The sequence below is a fragment of the Falco peregrinus genome, chromosome 4 (assembly GCF_023634155.1).
Source record: "Falco peregrinus isolate bFalPer1 chromosome 4, bFalPer1.pri, whole genome shotgun sequence".
Classification (NCBI taxonomy): Eukaryota; Metazoa; Chordata; class Aves; order Falconiformes; family Falconidae; genus Falco; species Falco peregrinus.
In genome coordinates, this window is record NC_073724.1 from 66,430,364 (window position 1) to 66,444,269 (window position 13,906).

The 13,906-nt window shown below is 44.6% G+C and overlaps 1 protein-coding gene across 2 annotated transcripts in view; it reads right to left on the bottom strand.

The window, feature by feature from the left end:
* Positions 1-363: 363 nt before the first annotated feature.
* CLDN10 (claudin 10) overlaps positions 364-13,906 on the bottom strand; it is a 65,269-nt gene continuing 51,726 nt past the window's right edge. For both annotated transcript variants that reach the window (XM_005235620.4, XM_055802775.1), the window contains exons 2-5: positions 9,444-9,605; positions 9,198-9,279; positions 2,600-2,707; positions 364-1,846 (exon numbers count right to left, since the gene is read on the bottom strand). In XM_005235620.4, the coding sequence (XP_005235677.2) occupies positions 1,732-1,846; positions 2,600-2,707; positions 9,198-9,279; positions 9,444-9,605 (467 nt within the window). In that variant the 3' untranslated portion in view covers positions 364-1,731. The remainder of the gene's footprint in view (positions 1,847-2,599; positions 2,708-9,197; positions 9,280-9,443; positions 9,606-13,906) is intronic.

Below are 13,906 nucleotides of genomic sequence, written 5' to 3' on the forward strand. Positions count from 1 at the left end.
AATGTTAAGTTTCTACCATGGTTTACAATAAACATCAAATGAAAAAAAAAAAAGGCCTCAGCTATAAAACTATTATTATTAAATGCCTATTTTGGTAAGTTTTTTGGGGCTTTTTTGTTATTAGTGTTGAGTCTTAGTTAATGTAAAAGCACAAAATTGGAAAAAAAACGGAACCATCAAGCTAAGGTGAGGAACGCACTGACCTGCCATCATGGAAGTACTCTCATATTTGCATTTCGTCTGTATTAGCTGCCTTCTTAAAAAAAACACAATAGTGTTTTGACTTAAGTCAAATACAAAAATAAAGTAACAAAAAGAACCTTGAATGGTTTTGTAGTTCTGATATGTTTTAGACGGTATCAGATACAAAACCTTTTCTGTCATACTGTGCCATTACTAAATAGGACTACTCATTTTTTTACATTTACATCTTTGTCCCCAAATAACCAGTGTACTGAAACTCCAGGGGTCCATCAGTTCAGACTTCAAGACAGACCTGAGTTTGTGTCAGACGTCTAGAAGGCATTTTGTGGTTATTCGTAATCTCTGATCTCATTTATTGAGTCGCTGTATGAATATTCCTTCAGAAGCCATCACATTTCTAAGGATAGGCAAAAGAAAACGTACTAGCTGAATTTTTGAACTGTTGTAACTAAATCAGGATTATCCAAAGGTGCTGTTAAGTATTGCCTGCTTTTATGTGGTCAGCCCTTCAGCAGTGTCACTGGCAGAGCAGGCCAGCTGGCATTGCCTGGGTTTTTTCTTCCCTTTCATAAGCTGCTGGCTTGGAGCCATTCTGGAGCTGATGGTGTCCCAGCACCCTGCCCAGCAGGAGCGAGTGAAAACCTGGAAGAGACCTCACTAGCAGGGATGAGTGCTGAGGCAGGTGGGAGCCCAGCGGCACAAAGCAAATGCAGAACATAGGAACTGTCTCCGAGCCTTGTCTTACCCACCGCAGAACTCCCCACGGGCTGCAGCCTCGCTCAGCCTTTGCTCTCCCTGCCATGCACATGAAAGCTCACGATCACGCGTGCGTTCGTTCTTATGCATGCATTCTTCTTGGGCTGTGCAAGACCCTCTCTAGTGATTGTTTTTGTAAACAGCTGGCCCTGACTTCTTTCTACCTGCTCCGGGCTCCCCAAATCCCATACTTACTTTCACTTCACCCAGTCTCTTCCTCTTCTTACTCCTGTGGCACTGAATGGACCAAGTTACACATTCTTCCACCCTGGCAATATAAGGACGCAAGAGCCTGCTGCTTCCTGCTGACTGTCCTGGTCTGGTGCTGCAGTTACGGTGTGCTCTGTAATTCCAACATCACTGCTAATCAGTGGTGAGATATTTGACATATTAACCTGCGTGAAGTATGGCTGTTTTGTCCAGTACCAAACCCATTTCAGAAGGGGTTGCAATGATGCACTGCAGTCACCGTGATTGTGATGCCATTCCCACAAGCAATTAACATACCATACTGGTAAATACCTCATTTATTTTTTTTTTTTCAAGGAAGCAACTCCAGCTCATGATTTCCAGGTATAAACTTTACAATACCAACATAAATCTTAAAATATTATATAATAACATTTACATCAATATGTAAAAAGCTGCAAGATAATGTTTTAAAAAGTCATTGTCTTAGTGGTAACTACATTGGGGGTGTGGGGGGAAAATCACTCTGAATGAAACATACAAACTCATTTTTTAAACGCTTTGAATCTTCCAACAGTACAATTAAACATAAGCGTTCTTGTCAAAGTGCTTTGGTGGGGTTTTGTCTGGGACGCTGTTGTGGACCTTTGTACGAGAAGATATCACAGATGTGGCTCCGTTATATGCATAGCCCCTCCTGAAAAGAAAAGAGAATCCACCATTTGCAGCTCATGCCGCAGATGGGTGACATCTCTGCATCCAAGCATTGTAGTAATATAAAACCAGAAGAAGTGTATAGGAACGTACCTATAAATTTCAGGGGAAGGGGCAGGGGGGACACCTCCTTTCCCTGTGTGGTCTCATTCTGCTTTGACATTCCCCCTCCGGCATCTCTCTTTGCCTTTTGCTTTTCTATAGTTGTATATTTCTGTATTTCTATAAGCGTATTCCCCGTTCACAACTAAGGAAATTAGGGCCCAGTCATGAAGTATTTAGGCTGTGGCAGATCCTAGGTGACCAGTTACTCCCTGCAGCTGTGCCGCTTCATTGCCGGCCCTCTGCTGCTGCTGGAGCTCCCACTGCCACCAGTGCTGTCCTTCACCTCTCTCACTTTTAATCTGATGATTTGGGATTGAAGTAGCTTGTCTGTTCACACCTGTGAAGTGACCTAACCACGTTTCCTATGTCAGTGCACGCACTTTTTTCTCAGTGGCAGTAAATTTACAAAGGATATATACCACAAGTATTTGTTCCAAGTCAATAGCTTTTCTTAATTACATTAATGATGGAGTGAGCATTACCCTTAAACCTCATTATTTTCTTTCATCCACACAATCTCTTCCTGAACCTTACTACAACATGTTTCGGAAAAGTAATCAAGCTACATACATACAGCGGGTACAAATGAGCTAGTATTGATTTCTTTCAACATGTACAACTTGTGTTTTACCTTGGAGAGTTACTGTTTTCAGCTATGGAGAAGCAGAATATACTGCCACCAATTATGCAGAGCGAAGCTCCAGCCCATCCAATGAACAAAGCTGCTCCCAGTTCATACCTACAGGAATTTAATAAATGGGTTTAACAAAAGAGAGCGTGGATTTAACTTTTTTTTTTTCAGAATAAAAGAACTAAACTTTATTTTTTCCTGAATAACTTCCATCGACATACACATTATTCATCACAAAAGCAGCAGCTCTGCCATTCACCTGTGTTCTTGTCATTATTCCCCTCTGACTCAGGAGGCAAACTCTGCCCCTGCAGTACGCCTGGGCGATGCTTATCTCCCCACGCAGCCAGCCCGGTGGCTTTTCCACACCTCCTCTTGGCTGCCGGGTTACATGGTTCTTTGGCCCACTTACGGCACGCAGCTCCTGTCCCCTTGGACCGTTTCGGGTTTGTCCCGGGTTTGGCTCCCAAACTGGAGTGGGGCTTTTGCTGAGCCGGCAACTAGAGCTGCTGCCTACAGCTCTCCTTAACTCCTCCCTTAAGCTCTTGGGATCTCTCTCCCTCCCTGCCCACACTCCAACCTGTGTAAAACATGAGGGTTTTGTACATATAGAATATGCATAAGCTGCAACATATACACACACAGATATACAGATGTATCTGACATACGCATGTGCACATACAGGTATGTACACACATGCAGATGTACATGTGTGCACACATGCAGATGTCCATGTGCCAGCAGTGTTCTGCTTCTCTGGTCCCCATGGCTGCATTCAAGCTGGAAGGCACCATCCCCTCCGAGCCCATGGGCACAGCTCCAGGTCACCAGTAACCGTCCCCTCTGCCGGCCAGGGCAGCCACAAACTGCTCCGTTTGACTCCGAGAGGAGATGGTGGTGCTTTAGGAGCATTATCACATAAGGGTAAGTCCAGGATTCCTTAGAAACAACTACTTTATGGTAGTAAATGAAGAAGAAGAAGGGCATGGGGAAGACATTCTTTCCCTCCCCCTGCTCAAGCTCAGTGCCCATAACCCGAGCTCTGGAGCTTCAAGATGAGCAGCAAGCCATGGCTGCCACTTGTCTGCTCCACTCCCCAGCTCTTTGCCCGAGGTACTGCTCTTTAAAACACTTTCAGGATGACCTGCGTTAGACTGCAGGCCCACCAGCTTCCAGAGTCTCATATTGCTCACTGTTAGGACAGACTATGTGTCCCTTGCTCCCTCTTCTCTGCTCCAGTTCCTCCTTGAGGAAACCTTTATCTCCTCCTGACTGACAAGCTCCTCCTGAGCTGCAAACACAGGCCCCTCTCCCGCCTCCAGCTGCAGTTACCAGTCAGGTGGCTAAGCTGTTCAAGCCTTTTTTATTAAGTTTATTTATTGTAAATTCTGGTGAGGCAGCTGAACTGCAACCTCTGCCTGCCAGCCTGCTTCTACAACTGAAAGACTTTGCAGCTGCGTACTGCTCAGCCCGTTCCGAATGCTCCCGTGTGAACGGATCCCAATTTCACATTAGCTGGAATATGTAACCCAAAAACACCTGTAAGCTGTTCTACAGAACTGGTACCTTTACGAAGGCGAAACTGCAAAAACACTCAAAAATTGCCTGTGAGCCCAGACACCCAGAGAACAACACGGCAGCTTCTGTAACAGCTTACAAGGGGGTGAACACTGGCTGGAGAACAACATAGCACTTTTCCACGTTTTCTTGAGATTCTAGACAGATGTAAAGCACAGATTTAAAAAAAAAAAAGTCACAGGGATTAAAAACCACACTGAGGATATCAGTGCCAGATGCTACGGACACTAAGGCTCAAGTAATGTCTGACTTGCGGAGGTACTGCCAAAAAGAGATGGGAGACACCAGAGCTCAGAGGTAGGACACTTTGCACAGGACTCTCTGTGGCCCTGCTACTGCTGTAACTTCTAGGCTTCTTTTTCATTTTCCATTCACATAATCTAAACAGAGTTTTTATTTATCATCCCTCACTAAAAAAGCATCAGATTCCCCCAAACATCTCCATACTCAGTGTGGGACTTTGCCACCCAACCCTGAAATTAAGCTGCTGGAAACCATAGTTCTGCTGCCTTTCACCCAGGAAAACTCTGCACCCAGCCCTGTTTGACTTCAAAATCTGCCAAACCTGTAAAGCTTTAATTCTAGCTATGCTCACATTTCCAACCATGTGCTACAGCTTTCCGAGGACTTGAGCAGATTTCTGTCTGTTTAAGGACTCGGGGTTCTCTGAGTGCAAGCAGACATCTACAGCTGAGCTCATCACCTAGGATCCCAGATCCCGCTGGAGTCAACACGCAAGACATACAAAGTGCACTTGTAAAGCACCCTCAAGGCACCTCTTTTCATGAGCTGTAAAGGCAGACTGAAGTGACTAACTTTGAAATGAGCTAAGCCCCCTCCTGGGGGGTCTCTCCATCCCTGCAGGTACTGCCAGAGCACACCTAAGGCACAGGGACCAGGGCCAGGCTACCCACAAACGTCAGCGCACCCCCATGGTGCTGAAGAACACAGCTGGACCAAGACCCAGGAAGGCTGCTGCTGCGGTAACAACTTACTTGCCAAGACCATTTGCCTAGAAAGTGGAAAACAAGTTCGTTTCCACATTTCCATCTAACACCATGAAAGGGTAGCCCAGAGGCTAGTGTGAAAGAGAGGAGGCCAATCCCCACCTCCCCTCTGGAAGTTGTACAGGAAAGAAATCAAGATTTCATTGGGTTTAATTGGGTAGAAAAGGGTTACCCGAGTGTTGCCTCGGGTTGGGAAAGAAGACATGGGCTCCAGCCTTTGTCCTTGGGACTGCCTGTACTTTTCAAGCAACATTTGTTACTGCAACACGTATAACCAGATTGCATGTATGGACCCTTCTCGGGTGACTGCCACACCGCTAGGTTAATGAGTGGCAGAGCTGGCCTAATTGGTCTCTCCTCCACATCTTAAAAAAAACTTTCTGATTTACACTGGTGTTCATGAGGAAAATTTCAAATTTTCAATGGCATATCAGCCTGTGTGGCTTCCTGGATTTTACCCAATCCATCTTTTCAGCGTTTAGAAAGCCAGCTCTAACCTCTTATCAAAATCCAGTATGTAAAAAACCTCACCATATGTAAGTAAAAACTTACATACATTGGTACCTCCAGGGGAAAAAAAAAGAAAAAAAAGATTATAGGCTTTTTTAGATGAAATTTCTGCACTTGCTGGTTTTCCTTTCCCTCTTTTATCATGGAAATGTTTGCAGGAAACACACTCTTCTGTTCTTACAATTCTTGGTTGCAAGAACCAAAGCAGCCACTCTCCAAAGTCTGTGGCCACATATCCACGGTCTCCAGCCAGGGAAATCAATCTGATTAGAGATCGCTGGCAGCTCAGGGGGGAGCGGAACATTGATGAAGAGGCTTAAGAGGTGGTAACTGCTGAGGACTACAAGAATTCAGCTGCAGAGAACTGAAAGCCACCTTCAACGATTCTGACCAAGCAGGCTGAAAGCAGATTTTTTGCTTTGAGACAGGGAGGCAGAATTCAGTGAAATAAAGAACAATATCAGCATATAAGAACAATATTCTATTTGTTACATGCATTAGGACCACGAAGTAAACTTCCAGCCAAACCAGTGGAAGCTTCAGTGGCCGACTGGATGTCAGCATATGTAAACCTACCTGCCTGCCTACCGAATCAGCACAGCTAGGTAAGGGAAATACACAAGTTGAATGTCTTATGACTTCAATGAGTCATAAATAAGACCTATGAATCTTATGATTCTTTGAAAATGAAAAATAGAATCAAATGTAAGAGCGGGACAGTGGAAAGAGTGCCTATGTGAACTATGCACAGTCCATTCAGAGCCAGGAAAGCTGAAGGAAACAATTCCCTAAAAAAGAGAATGGGAAGTTAGGCAGACAGCTTGGATAAACTAACCCTGTTCATCGCTAAGAATGATCGTGATTACAGAGTTCAAACTGTGGCAAGGGGCAAAAAGGATAAAAACGATAAGAGGGTTGTGGTTTTATTTTAATTAAAAGTAGTAAAGTGACAAAATAAGTTTCCTAAGAGAAGCTGTGGGAGCACTGTCAGCAAGACAGCAAAACAGAAGCACAGCTTTTCCCCTATTAGAGGTGTCTGAAGAAAAAAAAAAATCCATTTTGGCTGTACGCAGCAAGGCGTCCTGTGCTGTCCCCAAGACTCTGAGTGTGTTAGTACATAGGGTCAAACAATCAATTCCTTTGGAGCTGTTTTAAATTGGCAGTGCTAACTATTGCATTGGGACATAAAGTCCAGCCTAAGATTTCTTTCTAAGGCTGGTTTTAGGGTGTCCCTGTGGTGCCCATCATTCTTTGGTAAGTGTAGAGGAATGGAGGCAGTGGGTCGATCAGCATTGCTAACACGCAGCTGTGGCCTTGCCTCAGAGGTGGTGGGTTGATTGACATGGACGATGTGCAGCTGTAGCTCGTCCCGCTAAGTGGTTAAATAGCTCTGAGGATGGGGGGGGGGGGTGTCAGATGGAGGAGGAGCAGTGTGGTCTGACCTCTGGAGGAAGGAGATACAGCTCAGACAGCAGAATCTGACCGATGGTAAAAGCCTTGTTGTAGCCTACTGGTTTGTTTGTGCTGCAACAATTGGTGCCCCGTGTGAGGCTGACTGAGTTGGACTCCGACTACAACAAGTAAGGTGCATAATTCAAACCAGAAGTCTCTTAGGCAACAGCTTGAGGGCAGGTCTCTGATTCTTCCTGCACCCATACATAGTCAGGGTGCCTTTTCCAAATGCAGAAGGCTGGAGGAAAATCCTGATGGCTGAGATGATGCTAAACATCTCTTATCGTTTGTCTTCCACCAACAGTATCTCAAGCCTGTCTTTGACACCACCAGAATAACTTCAGGAGAGAAAGGTCCGGTAAAAGGTGGAAGGCTGCAACCCTCTCAGTGAAGAGCCAATACCAGATTTCCACAATACTGCACCAAAGCATATTAAATGCTTCTACAATGCATATCAAAGGAAGAGTTCACAGACAGCAATGAAATACATAGCTCCAACATATTTTACAATGGTTGAGAGAGAAAGGAGTCGAATGCCACCATTAGCTTAATCTGATGCAAGGTCACTGCATGAGATGCAAACACCCTGTACAACTCAAATCACAGCTTCTGGTTTTTCCCCTCTGCCTTTATCTTTGCAGCTGTGATGACATATGCCCACAGCTGAGCTATGCTGGTTGTTCAGGGAAAAAGGTGATTTCTGCAGAGGATGTGTTACTACCTTTATTTCAACATTTAAGCTGAATTTCTTATTCCCTCACAGTAAAATTCCACTGGGCGGTCTGCCTGTTCTTTTGCCGCAGAGGAGCATAGGAATACAGTAGGAAAGGGACTTCTCACAACAACCACAATATTTTTCACTAGGAACAGTAAGCCTGGTGAATAATTAACATCTGGCTGTATAGCCAGGCTCCGTTTTCTTCACAGTACCTCACATTCTTGTTTCCTTTGGAGGCTTTTCAATCTTGTCCTCACCGTGTCAAACAAGCAGAAACTATAGCAGAACTATGGAGAAAACAAGTATGAACTTGTTTTCAAGACAGGAGAACAGCATCAGCCCGACTGCAAATGTGGATCCAGTTAATGTTATTTATTCAGGCTATTTTCTTTCTATCAAGGAGAAACAGAAAGGCTTGGGGTTCCTTACTGAGCCCTTACTTGGGTCTCAGGGAAATGTTTACCCAATGCTGGAATCACCACGAAGAAAACTTTGAAATCCCTGCCTTGAAAGTTAACTTTATGTTGTGTAAGAGGCCAAACCAGGAAATTCTATGATGCTACAACTTGCAGCCAACATTTTCAAGATTTGGTAGTTAAGACATGAACCCAAAATCCAAGCACTGGTCCGTGAATTGCTGCTGTTGTAGATCCTGAGAATTTGCACAGCTTTAAAGTGAGTCTTTAGGGATGCTCATTACTCCAGGTATGGATCCTGCAATTCTACAAACGCTCCCTTAAATTTAATCACAAGTATAGTCACAGCATTCATGTTAGTGCTTATAAGATCACAGGTTATGGTAAGGCCTACAACCCAAATTTCAGCACCTGGATTTGAAAATCTGTCAGCAAAAGGTGCACAGAGCTGCAGAGGCCTCTCTTCAAGAGGACTCAAGGCTCGATACCTTTATGGAAACCACCTTCTATCAAAAGCTTAAGGAAATCATTTTCTTCCTTTCCCATCGAACGATGTGCCTAACGGGAACCTCTGCCTTGTGCGATCCTTTTGCTGCATCTCTGACACACATACACACAAGCTTCGCTCCTGATGAACCCTGTCTGCTCTGCAGCAAGCGGGGCAGAGCCCTGCCAAGCCGCAGTAAGCCTGGGCGCAAAGAGTACAGAGCAACCGCTGTACAGGAAGGGGTTCGCTCAGCGGATTTCAGCACACGGTTACTCCAGTTGGAAAAAATTATTAAATAAAACTGCAGCCCACTCTCCTTCTCCGCCCAACACAAGAAGCGCCTGCTCTCTGTCTAAATGGGCTCTGGTGCGCAGTATGAAACTTAAGGTCTACTTCTTTGAAAGATTTATGGGTATAGGAAAGTACTTACTTTTGTGCAACAAAAGAAGGATCAAAGAACTCAGACGTAATCCTGTTTGCATACAGGGAACAACTAGTCATAGAGCACAACCCTGAAAAGCATAAGACAAACCATTCAGTGGAACCAGCAGAAGAGCTTTGGGCCTGACCCTGAAGCCAGTGAAGTCATGGAGAATTGTGCATGGATTTCTGCAGAAAAGAAGCAGCTCTGGTATGACTTCAAATATGCAAACTTAGAGAAATAAAGTATATTTACCAGAAAGTATGAAAATCAGTCCAGCTAAACAAGCTATTTTTGCTTTAGTCTGATCGGAGCCTCCGACTTTTGTACACTTCATCCCAACCAGTCCGAAAACAGCACCGAAGAAGCCCAGGCAGACAGCAGAGATCATCAGTCCTCTACAGGCTTGGATGTAACCTGCAGTGAGAAAGAGTGAGACTACTGTGAGAACTGGGATCACAACAGGTTTTGCTGTAGTTCCTCTCCCTCTGCACAGCGTTAGGCATTCACTGTTGCCAACTCAGTCCGACCTTGGCTGGAGTAATGTCACCTTACCATCGAGCGTATTCTTCTAGATGATGTACACCCTCCACAGGGCATCATCACCTGAGCCCAGCTTATAAGAAACATACTATGAACGGCATTCAGGGCTGCAAAGAACAATCGCATGGTATTGGGCACAGTATCTGCAAGAGGTTGTACCCATGAGGTTTTGAAGAGCAACTCCATGTGGTCTGCGCAGTGGCTGTCCCAGGTTGCAGAGCCACTCTGTGCACACAAAGCAAGACTTACATGTCAGTCACGTTGTGCATGTGTGTTGCAGATGCCACATGACTGACAGCAGGTTGGCAGCACTGACTGTGGCTGGGGTCCTGGCCCTGCCTGGACATGCCACCAATTTGATTCAGATCCAGCAAGAAGACCCCCATTCTGCAGGGAAGTCAAACACCTGCTCAGCTTTATGGACAGCAGTAGCCCTTTGATATAAAACAAATCACTGCTGTATTTAGGCCTGGAGTAACGACTTGTGGCTGGCTTTATCCACATACAATTTTGATGTGCTGGCTGAGACTGCTCTGAGCTGGACCTCCCTCATCCAGGAACTTTCAGCAGGACAATGGGTTGCTTGGCCTCTTCTCTCTTCTGAGACTATCTTGTAATTGAAAGACTGATAATCTCATATCACTGTGTAGAGGGTGGAACACTGCAATCTTACACAGCTGAATAACCATCACAACATATTTTTCTTCATAACCTGTTGTTACTGCTCATTTAAAGTGAAAATGTACTGCCACTGTTAGGGTATTCATTCCTTTCGCTTTGATCTCCAGTGGGTGGAAATGCTGAAAGCTAAACCATGTTTTCATTGCCTATTACACCAAATTTTATGCAATAACAAATAAACAAACCAAAAAAAACCCCACCCCTGCATAGAAGTCTTTAATATATAGGAGATTAATATATTAAAACAGGAACTAGAAGACATCTAATGAAACCAGAAGGGAGCAGATTCAATACAAAAAATGCACTTGTTCATGTAATGAAGCTGTGGAACTCCTTTCCACAGGATATGTGGATGCTAAAAGTTTACAGGGATTCAAAAAGAGACTAGATACATTCATTAAAGAGAAATCTGTGTTTGGCCGGCAGGTTCTTGAGCTGCAGATGGCCACCAAGGATGCTTGGCCATCTTCTGTTCTCCTTACTGCTGCCCACTTTAGCCGCTGCTGGAGGCATATCAGCTCCAGGACGACCACTCTGTCTTTGAACAACGTTTAAAAAAACCCCATTGAATCATAGCTTGGTGTAACAAGCAGCTCACAAGAGGCGATTTGTAGCTCCTAACACCCCATTTTATCAGTCCTATCGAGCTTAGGTGCTGTGCTGCACGTCTGTGAGTGCAACCTGCTGGCATTTACCTACACCTGCTGGCACACATACAGCCCTCTTCCATTTGCAACATGCTTCTGTAACCCGTCTGCTAAAGAAATACAATAATCAATGAAATAACTGTAAGCGTTGTACGACTCGCATGTTGGAATATAAGAAAGTCACATTTGTGCAAGACCCAGGTCTGAAGAAAGCAGGCTTGCTTTGTTAATTTTTGCTATAGGCACAGAAAAATTGGCTTTTACTACTTTTACTTGTGTGTAATGTATTTCTTGTAGCACACAGGTAAAAAGCAGGAGATGAAAACTGGCAAGGAAGCTATTATTTTTGACAGGTCCAATTTATTGACACTGTTAGTAGCTAATTGACACATTAAAGTGCTGAACCATGAACATATTTACCCGGAGGTCCTCTAAACTTTTATTTATGTCTGAACCTCCTAGGAGAAACAGTAAATATTCACCCCAACCAATATAACCAGCATATGCTAGGAACCACAGGGCTGAAATTCAGCTATTCCTGAAGGTCAATACACAGTTTTAGAATAGGTAGAGGGTTAGAGGGTAGTGAGACAGCAAGAAATAATTAACTCACCCAGAAATCATTTTCAATTATAAACAGCATGAGCTGGGGGACTGCTCAGCTCTGCTGAATGAATAACCTTCCTCACTAAATATTTCACCGAATTGGGCCGGCCAACCACAGGGGGACTTGTTTCAGTTCACCACAGCAATCACCCAACTGGCACATATTTTTAAAACTAAATATACCAAAACCACCCACAATCTACACCCAATAACGTGGAAAAGCAGAAGACTCTGTGTAATCATCCAACTGGCACACATTTTTAAAACAAAATATACGAGAAAAAAAGAAAATCACAATTGACACCAGTAACATGGAAGAGCAAAAGACTCAGTTAGTCCCACTAGGCTGACTGGAGCATTAGGATGCGTGAAAGGATGAAATTAACCTTTTCACCAAATCCAGCCTCCTATTATCTGGATCCTCAGTTAAAACGATGCATAACACTTGGCTGTAGGAGTAATTAAACTTTTTCTTGGCTTGCTAGAAAGCAGGAAAGCAAGAACATTATATTGCTTACCAAGGGTTATAACGCAGAGAAGTGTGAAGGGGAGCTGCCTATTTCTCCACACTCCTCCACTCAAGATCAAAAACTGTCCCTTTTCCAAACATTTATTTTCTGTATTTGCACCAACTCCTGTAGGGAGCTTGTCATGTACGTATTAACCAAATGAAGCTCCCAAGCAACAAAAAGCCATGTGTTTTAAACAGACAAGCAGACAAACATCCATTACTTATAAAGTCATGTTTAGCAGCATTCCAAGAGAAACCTATTTCAAGGTGCGTTTTTTTTTAAACAGATGTGTTTTGTCTTGCATTCAAATTAATCTTGTTAGATCTTCATCTTTTTTGCCTCATTGCCCCCACGGTTGCTTCTCATGCTCATGAAGAGTTAGGAGGAATTCATATGTTCATATCATATGACACTCAGAAAAAAAATATGCAAAGTTCTGGGGATTGTCACTTTCACAATAAGTGCCTCTGGTGGCATCTTGCAGTTTGCATCACGTGAAGTGGAAGAGGTTGCCTTACGGATACAGCACAGATTCCTTCCAAAAGTACACACCCATTGCTTTTGTATGTTTTTCTAAGCTCTAATACCCTCTTTTAACTCATGAGTAAATTTTTGTTCAGCTCTGTTCTAGCAAAAGGTCATCGGATCCACCGTTGGAAAGAGGGAAACCGATACATCCTCTTTTGGGCGGTGGTTTCATCACTAAGGTTCTACCTACGACTGGTAGCACACAAAAGTCCCGCAGACAGCAAGAATATTTTTGCTTGCATACAGAATGTGGGGCTGAGCCCTTAACAAGGGCTGGCCCAATTGATTTCTTGCACAGGAATGCATAAATGTGGAAGGGCATCGCATGCAATTTTTTCTGGCAGCCACTCGTGTGGAGCGATGGGCTGAAAGCCATCGGGGCAGCCCTGCGGCCATGCCACCTCACAGCAATCCGGGGAACACAGTCCAAGACCACTCCATGGTGCAAACCAAATCAAGGGTAAGAGGGACCCACCTCTGGATCACTCCTGACCCAAACTGCAACACCGCTTCTGAAGAAGGAAGCACTTCTCCTGCATGCCAGAGGAGAGACCCAGCAACTGGCATGGTGACACCCCGACTTCTTACCCCCTCGTGTTGCCTCTGAACCTCTGGCAGACCTGAGGAGTCTCTCTAGACAAGAAATCCAACACAACTCTGAGGTTTCCGATTTGACAAAAACGCATTGCCATAGAGCAGGAGCTGCTCTGCCAGGCAAATTCTCTCCAGCTGTGTGAAGGAGGGGAACGGAGCCACCTTTCCCTGGGACAACAACAGTATTTCTAGTAATTTCCCAGTCCTGCCCTAGCGTTTTGAGGAGAGCAACATGTTATCACTACATATATCTCTATAGGGTTATTGTTTCTGCTCACAAACTCTTCAGGGACAATGGGAAGCCAGATCTGTCCTTTTTTGTGTCTTCTGAGACCCCCACCTGAGGATGGAGTGAGGAAGTTCCCGTGCTCCTGATCACAGGGAATGGGATGCAGCTTTGCAAGCCTGTGCAAAGAGAGAAAGGAGGGAAGGGAGAGGCTACTCGGGGGCCAAGGCAGATTTGCCTTAGTGCTGACACACGAATCCTCCAAAGTGATGTGTGACGTATCGCAACCCTGAGGTACACTCCTGCACCGGGGAAGGGTTAGGGTGAGAAGAGGATGTCTAACCCACTGTTAGACACTAACGGGTTCCAGCAGAGCCCGTA